Source organism: Peromyscus maniculatus, chromosome 20, assembly GCF_049852395.1.
Source record: "Peromyscus maniculatus bairdii isolate BWxNUB_F1_BW_parent chromosome 20, HU_Pman_BW_mat_3.1, whole genome shotgun sequence".
In the NCBI taxonomy this organism is placed as follows: Eukaryota; Metazoa; Chordata; class Mammalia; order Rodentia; family Cricetidae; genus Peromyscus; species Peromyscus maniculatus.
Genome location: NC_134871.1, coordinates 46,989,375 through 46,997,510, shown reverse-complemented (window position 1 = coordinate 46,997,510; position 8,136 = coordinate 46,989,375). Strand labels below are relative to the sequence as shown.

Here is an 8,136-nt window from a genome sequence, read left to right as displayed (position 1 = left end):
TTTGTATTTTCTATTCTCTTTTCTTATGTCTATCCAGACACACCCCTTCTGTCTCTCTTGATGTTTTCCTTCTAACTCTATCTTTATTCTTCCTTATTCTCTCTTCCTGATGTTTTCCTTCTCCTTCTTCTATATTCTTTCTCTTTAGAATCTTTCAGACAATATAGAAATTACAATGCGGTTACATTCTGTTGTTCAAGTGAATGATTGCAATGAATACAAGTAAGAATCAGCATGTTTTCCATATCCTTTACATGATTAAACATTTTATGTATTACAGGTGAAAAACAAATTATCCCCAAGAACCCACATACATTCATGCCCAAGCAACTTGTAGATTAAAAGAGTGTAAGCAAGCAAGATATTCCACTGACAGGCTGCATTTCACAGTTACAAAGAAAGAATCAATTACTTTATTACTTATTTCAAAAGGTAATTTTAAAAGAACCACAAATCCAAACTTTTATATATGAAAAAGGATAAGTAAGCTCTGTGTTAAAACTTTAGGGTGCATACCCACTCATCAATAGTTTTTTTTTATATATATATATCAGGAGATTGAGGGCAGAAATGGATATAAGGAATTAATCATCACAATTGGTCATTAACCAATCCAAACAAGAAAGGCACATCAGCTAATGATAATTGGTTTTTGTTTTTGTTTTTGTTTTTCGAGACAGGGTTTCTCTGTGTAGCTTTGCGCCTTTCCTGGAACTCACTTGGTAGCCCAGGCTGGCCTGGAACTCACAGAGATCCACCTGGCTCTGCCTCCCGAGTGCTGGGATTAAAGGCGTGTGCCACCACTGCCCCGGCTAGCTCTTCTTCCCTGACCTTGATGAGTTCTCATTCAATTATGTGCCTTTTTAAAACTTTAGGTGGTCTTCTTGGGTTTTTCACCTCAAAACTATTTGACACACCCATTCACACCACGCCAGATACCAGAGGAAGATGCCAGCAGCGAACGTGTGAAGACACAGCAGAAGCTGAAGACATTCTGGAGTCTGTGGTCGTGGGGCCTCGCCTAGCTGGGATCCACCCTGAGATTCACCCATCAGGGATTTCCGTCTGGTGGGTTGACACCTCCATCTGCAATTGCCACCTGCTGCTCCTCTGGCTTGGCCACTGGCATGTTCTCGTACAGTCCTCCCTGTTCACACCCACCGTGATTCAGTCCCACTCCCACTCTGGCCCTTCATCTTAGACTCCAGTTTCTGTCTTCTCCGCGAGTCACTGGCTGTCTGCATTGACCTTGCTGTGCTGGGACAGAGAAACACAAACTCCTCTGCACTCAGTTCCATAGACTCAGGCTATGTCGTATGCCTCCTCATCCCCACCCTGTACATGTCATCTCCCCTGGACTCTTAGCTCCTTGAGGGAGGGGGTCACTGAGGCAGGTATTGCTGTGGATATCATTCTATATAAATAAAACACTGATTGGCCAGTGGCCAGGCAGGAAGTAGGCGGGACAAGGAGAGAGGAGAATTCTGGGAAGTGGAAGGCTGAGTGAGGGAGACACTGCCAGCTGCCGCCATGACAAGCAGCATGTAAAGATGCTGGTAAGCCACGAGCTACATGGCAAGGTATAGATTTATAGAAATGGGTTAATTTAAGATATAAGAACAGTTAGCAAGAAGCCTGCCATGGCCATACAGTTTGTAAATAATATAAGCGCCTCTGTGTTTATTTTATAAGTGGGCTGTCGGACTGCCGGGGCTCGGCAGGACCCAGAGAGAAAACTCCAGCTACAGGTATGACTGCAGATCCATGTGGATCTGCTCAAATTCCTGCAACTTCTCCTCCAGCTTGTGAGCCAGGTCCCCCAGTGCTCCCCCTGACTCTGTTGCTGCCCCATTGTGCAAATCTCTTGAGTCAGTCACAAGGTGAATCCCATCCAATAAAAGGATGATACCGGCAAAACCTATTTTTCTAATTCTGGCTCCTCTGGTCACTGGGGTAGCTGAGCCAGGTAAGGCATTCCCCACCCGCTCCGAACCTTGGGCAAAGTTTCTGAGAATCCTGGCCTGTGTTCCTGAGCGAGAGCTGGTCCTGGCCGCCCTGATGGCACAGATCTGCTGACCTATGGTTTTCCAGGCACTGACTAAATCCACACCTGTGTTAAGTGATTTGAAGGCACACTTAGGAATGATCTTCAAAATCTCCTTAATTATATTTTGGCTGGCCCCAACTAGGCGCCTGGCTTCAACCTCATCTGACACTCTGATTGATTCTTCCACAACGGTGGTGGTGACACCTGTCACACCTGCTGTTGCTCCCAGCCCCACTGCAGTTGCTGAGAGCAGCGGACTGGCCCCTTCTGTGAAGGGGGCCAGAGCTAATCCAAGGATGCCCAGGACTCCAGAGGCAGTGCCGACAGAGCCGGACACCACATTGGAGATGGTGCAGCCCTTGTGCACCTGGTCAAGATGGTCAGCCAGGTCTCGGAGCTTCCTGATGTGTTCTTCAAGCTTCCTTTTTAAGTCAGGAAATTCTTCCAAAAGCCTCCTTTTCTGCAGCCTGTCCTTTTCATCTGTGGGCTCCTGTGCTAAACGCTCCTTCAGTGCATCATGCAGTGCAGCTCCCTCCTCGCTGTGACAGAAGAGGTCAAGTGCATGAGAAAAACAGTTATTTAAAGCTAAAACCGTGTTCAAACTTCACTTCCATACTACACACCCAACAGGGAGCAGTTTTGCAGAGATCCATAATTTTGCATTCTACCATGAGTTTTGGTACTTCATAGATGCCCAAGGTTCTTAGTCCATAGGGGTCCGTGTGTAAAGTCAAGTCAAGACATTTGATAAAATTAGAGGCACTTGATAACATGACTTCACTCAAGGTCAATATCATCACTATCTGTGGGAGCCCTGCAGATGAACGCGGGGACGGGGACTTAGAGCAAATACTGTTTAACTCAGAGAACTGTGTGTGTCGTGAGGGATTCCCCTTTCCCAAGAGTCTCCTCTCTGCCCTCGGCTGCCAGAAAGTCATCTGCAGCCCGTGCAGTACCCAGCCTGCAGGAATGCCTGTGCTTGCCAGGGGAGCTCTGCAATTGCACCATACACAGTGCTCAGCAAGAGTGGATTCTTCAATCTGAAATGCTCCCAAACCCGAGCAATGGAAAGCTCCACATCTGTCCTCAGGGGACAACAATACACAGCGACAGCACATTTGCTTTAAAAGCTTTGCATAAACCAGCTCCATCTACAGTGCACAGTGTCTGCATTAGGGTAGATTTGGATCCTATGTGTAAGATACTCCACTAAATATCTGCAAATATTTCAAAGTGGGGAAATGCAGGATCTGAGATGCGTCTGTTCCCAAGAATTTCCTATAAAAATGCTCAACCTTACGGATGTGGGGTGTGGTGGGAACTCGGGTGCCGTTTCTGACCTTCAGGGGAATGGGAGGCCAAGGCACTGACTTCAGGAAGATTCCCATGAGGACAGTGTCGCTGGATTGATCTATTGTTGGTGTCCCTGTAAGGGATGTGCTGTCTCTGCCTTCCCTGACAGGTGCTGTAAGTCCCCAGGTCTCTGTGTGTACAGAATGGCTCCATCTCTGTCCCCTAGAGCAAGAGTCTTGAGCAATGAATGTCTGCTTTAGCCTGTTTCAGGATGAATATTCTTTCCTAGGGTGGGCTTCCCAGTGTGCAGCAGTCATGTGATTTCCTGGTGTGCAGCAGTCATGTGATTTCCTGGTGTGCAGCAGTCATGTGATTTGTGACACTGTCAATTCAGGACAACACTGTGTCCTGAGGACAAGAAACTTCAAGCTTGAAGCTCTCTAATTCCTGCTTGGTGCATGCTTTCATTGTTTTATTTTAACCCTTTGTGCTCCACGGTCAGCTGTAACTATCTTATATGTGAGTTCTATGGGTGATTCTTGAAAATTCACAATCCTGGTTGGTTTAGAGTAGTCCTTTATTAACAGCTGGTGTTAAATATAAAAAGAAGGGCTCACTGCAACTCTTTTCTCAGTTTTTTCATTTAACTATCTCTGAGAATTAATAATAAAACCCCAAAACAAACCCCTCAGAGCCACAAGTGACCCTCCAGGTAATTTTGCCTGCTGTCTGCTCTCTGCAGATTCCCAAATTCCTTTCCCTCCCTAGCTGGAGCTCACAGGGTCAGTGGCTGCCTGAGGTGACTGAGCCAGGACAGCTGCCACTGACCCTGGCTGCATGCTGACCCCAACCCTGACTCACTCCTGACCCACCACCTGGCAGTTCTAGTTCAGGGTCCTGCAGTCAGAGGCTACCAGACTAACAGACCCCACAGCTGGTGACAATGTCACATTTGAATACAACAAGGCCACGTGCAAAGGTGCAAGGGACCTGGAGATCACTAATAGTGGTAAATAGGCTGGACATCCCCTGAAGTTGGACAAGACAATAAGGGTTGTATTTTCCTCTGAGATGGTGACCTGGGACCCCCTCAGACTCTTGAGTTCTGCAAACCATCCTCCAGCCACACTGACTTTGGGCTCTTGCTTCTAGCCACACATCCTTCCTGATATTCAGGGAGCTCTGTGTAGAACAGAAGAGAGCCCCAAAAAACACCTGAGAACTCCTGAGCACACACAGCTGGTGGAGGGCGTACCCTAGCACATCCCTGCACAACCATGATGCATGAGGTCAGAGCGGAGGAGATAAATGTCCCTTGTCCTCTTGCATGTCCTCTGCCAGGCCTCTTCTTGTGCCCTCAATTCCTCTCTCCTTCCAGCCCTGCTGTCCAAGCCCTCTACCCACACCTCCTCTCTAGGTCACTCACAGTCTCTCCTGATCTCTGGCCCTGACCCTGGCCCTGGTCTCTGGGCTTTGGGAAGGGTGCTGGCACTTGGTTTTCCATCCCTGACCTGTTGCTCACCCCAGGCTGTCATCACCACATCCTTTCAGACTGAATTCCCATTCCTACTGAGCACACTGGGGCTCCAGATCTCAGTGAGGACAGTCAGGGTCACCCCAGCTCTGCAGCGGAGCACTGTGGGCTCTCTGCCTCCTCAGCCCACACAAGGACCCTGTTGTTGTTCCAGCTCCTCAGATGGGAGGAAAGTGACTGAGACAGAACCTGGGGACATGTTGACCATGTCCACACTTCTGAATTGTCCCCTAATGAGTTCTTCAGTCTTTTCTGCTACAAGGAGATTTTTGATTCTGGTTTCTTCACATTAGACTTTCAAAGCTAGCTTTCAGGAGCACCTACTGTGTGCTGAGCACTCCATGTGCATGCTCTTGTTCTGCTTACACTAATTTCAGTGTCAATGACACTAAGTCAGGAAGTGGTAACTAACTTGTCAAAGTCACATAACTAGCAGATGATAGAAGTGGTTCAGCCAGCTGTGGGTATCCCAGCCAAGACAGTGTCCTCCAGTCCTATTAGGATCCAAGGAAAAGTTGATCATTTGAAGTTGTGGCCATGAGAAGGGATTGAATGGGCACATGGGAGAGATGAGGAACAAGGTTCTGGCATCTGAGGGTGGGACCTGTGTGTATCAATGGTAATAGCTAATACAGATGAAGGGAATATGGCACAAGAGTGTGGACTCCCATGTTAGTGTTCATGGTTTCATTGGGAGGAGACCCTGACTGTGGACACTTGCTCTTGCTCTGACCCAACCAGCTTATTGATATTTGGATCAGTTTCTTAAAGATCTCATAACTGTAATTTCACTTGAGGTCTTTCTTTGGAATGGCATCATTGCCCACACTCTACATGGTACTCTGTGGGCAATCAGTGCCCACAGCCACTTCTCTTCCTTCTGTATTTATTCTTTACTTTATATCATGTGGATAGCAATGGATCAAGGCCACCATCACACTCTGATCAGCAGAGAGCAGAAAGTTAACTCTATGAATCCATCCTGAAACTTGTCAGCATTCTTAAAAATTCTCCTACATTTTTTCCTTGCAGAGCACTAAACTCGTTATGGAGAGCTATCATGGCATAGGGCGAGGTGTGAATGGTCATCATGACTGTCCACTTGGCTGAACTGCAGGACAATATGCAGGTTAATAGAGCTTGCCTCTGGTTGTGTCTGAATTTTCAGAGATTGCTTGGGGAAGGCTTGGACTTGAGTGGATAACTTAGTGAATAGCAAAATTCTGAAAGGTCTGTTAGGAAGTGGGGTATTCTTAGAGACAGTGGGTCACTCTGAGCATGTCACAGACTGGTTCATCTTGGCTGTGTCTCCTTCCTGTCACTCCTTGTCACTTCCTGGCTGCCATGTGGTGAACTGCTTTCCTTTGCCATGCCTGCCCAATGAGCTTGACCTCGGCACACACTGCAACTCCACTGATCTGACTGTGTCATTTCCATGTGTTCACAGTAGTCCTTGATTATTAATCACAGACATGGGTTCATAGAGCCCTTGTCACATCAAGGTCAAGAATTTTCTATCACCAAACAGTGACATCCTGGTGTATAGCCCTCAGGGTTCTGAACCTTCCCTATTCCCAAGGCAACTGCCCAACACTCCACTTCATCCATCATTTTTCATTTCAATAGTTTAGTTTCATAACAGAAATCACAGATGTTATAACCCATTACAATTGGCTCTGTCTTTACTAAGCACATGCCATTGACATCCATCTGTAATGGTGTGGGCACCATTATTCTTCCCTTATCTGTGGTTGAGGAATCACAGCTCAACATGAGGACCCTCTTAGTCTTCCCCATATCTCAGGACACCCTCAGAGCCTGATCTGAATGCAGTATCCCTCCAGGGGCAGCAGCTGCAGGCACAGTCCTGTTTCCTGACACTTGTGTTTGGCCGGGACAAACCTGGTCACAGCTTCTCCTCTGCACTGTCCTTCCTTCCCTCTGTCCATCTGTCATGTCCCTTTCATTTTCCCTGAGCATTTTCTGGTCTCCTTCTACAGACTTTTCCTTTGTTGATAGCAACTTCAAAACCCGAGACACATTATTACATCACATGAATTCATTTTAAGTTCTTTTTATATGTCTCTCTTTTTTTAAAATATTCTGCTACCTACTAGGATACTTTTACCACTCATAAAGTAACACAGTATCTATGAGAAGTGACAATAGGCCGTCTCCATTCTCCCCTCACACTCACCATGGCTTGTTTGTCTCCTTCGTAAAGGAAGGTGTGTTCCTAGGTGGGCAGAACTGTGGAGGTGAGGTGGCCCTGGACTGGAAGGGTGCAGGGATCTATCTGGACACTGGGCACTGGACACCTAGTGGTCATTCATTCAAAGGGCTGTGGTGCAGTGGTTCCCTGAGCCCTGAGAGCCTGGAGGAGTGCAAGGACAAAGGGACAGGCTCTTCAATAATTGATGTCCCAAAGGGCCAGACTGACAAAGTCAGGAAAGAGTACAGGGTTCAAGGTCAAGGGTGTGGTGAGCTCTGGTGATGGCTCTTGGTTAGTTAAGGGACAGATGCTAAGCAGCTGGCACAGAGTTCACTAACACAGCACATGGGCTCAACAGTAGAGAGGACTCAATGAACTTGGACCCGAGGAGCAAGTTGCTAGGCAGCTCAGGATGCAGGTAGCTTTCTTTCCCATGTTCATTCAGATCTCCGTTCTGTCCCTGCTCTGCACCCCAGGGAGATGATTCTGTCCACATCCAGCTTTCCCTTAGGCAGACATTCCAGTCCGGGAAGGACAGAAGGGGCTGTGGAACACAAGAAAGTTCCTCTAGAGGACAAGACCTAGGCTATGCACAGGTCATCTGTCAGTCTCCATTGGTGAAAACTTGGGAGGAAGGTGCTTGAGCTGCAAGGGAGGAGGGGACACTACTCGGTGTTGCCGCCTAGGGGAGCATCTGAGGCCAGAAGGGGAGGGCAGCAAAGAGAAGGAAATGCTTCTTGTCTAAATTTCAAATATTCTGGGGTTGGAGAGATGGCTCAGTGGTTAAGAGCACCTGTTGCTCTTGCTGAGATCCTGATTTCAATTCCCAGCTCCTACACGGTGGCTCACAACCACTTATACCTAAGATCCATCAGATCTGATGTTCACTTCTGACTTTTTTGGCCACTTCATAGACTTCGTTCACACATAGACATGCAGGCAAACACTTGTCCACATAAATAAAATATTTCTTTTTAAACCACAGGAAAGTAAACAGTTTTTAAAAGAGGAGTTGATGAATATCAGGAGACAATTATCATCTTTCTATAG

The 8,136-nt window shown here is 47.1% G+C and overlaps 1 protein-coding gene across 1 annotated transcript; it reads right to left on the bottom strand.

Moving 5' to 3' along the window:
- Positions 1-1,742: 1,742 nt before the first annotated feature.
- Positions 1,743-4,179, bottom strand: LOC102925949 (apolipoprotein L3-like). Its single transcript, XM_042265184.2, has 2 exons — positions 4,169-4,179; positions 1,743-2,586 (listed from the first exon to the last, which is right to left on the bottom strand). Exons 1-2 carry the CDS (start codon positions 4,177-4,179, stop codon positions 1,743-1,745), a joined length of 855 nt encoding a protein of 284 aa, XP_042121118.2.
- Positions 4,180-8,136: the final 3,957 nt, after the last annotated feature.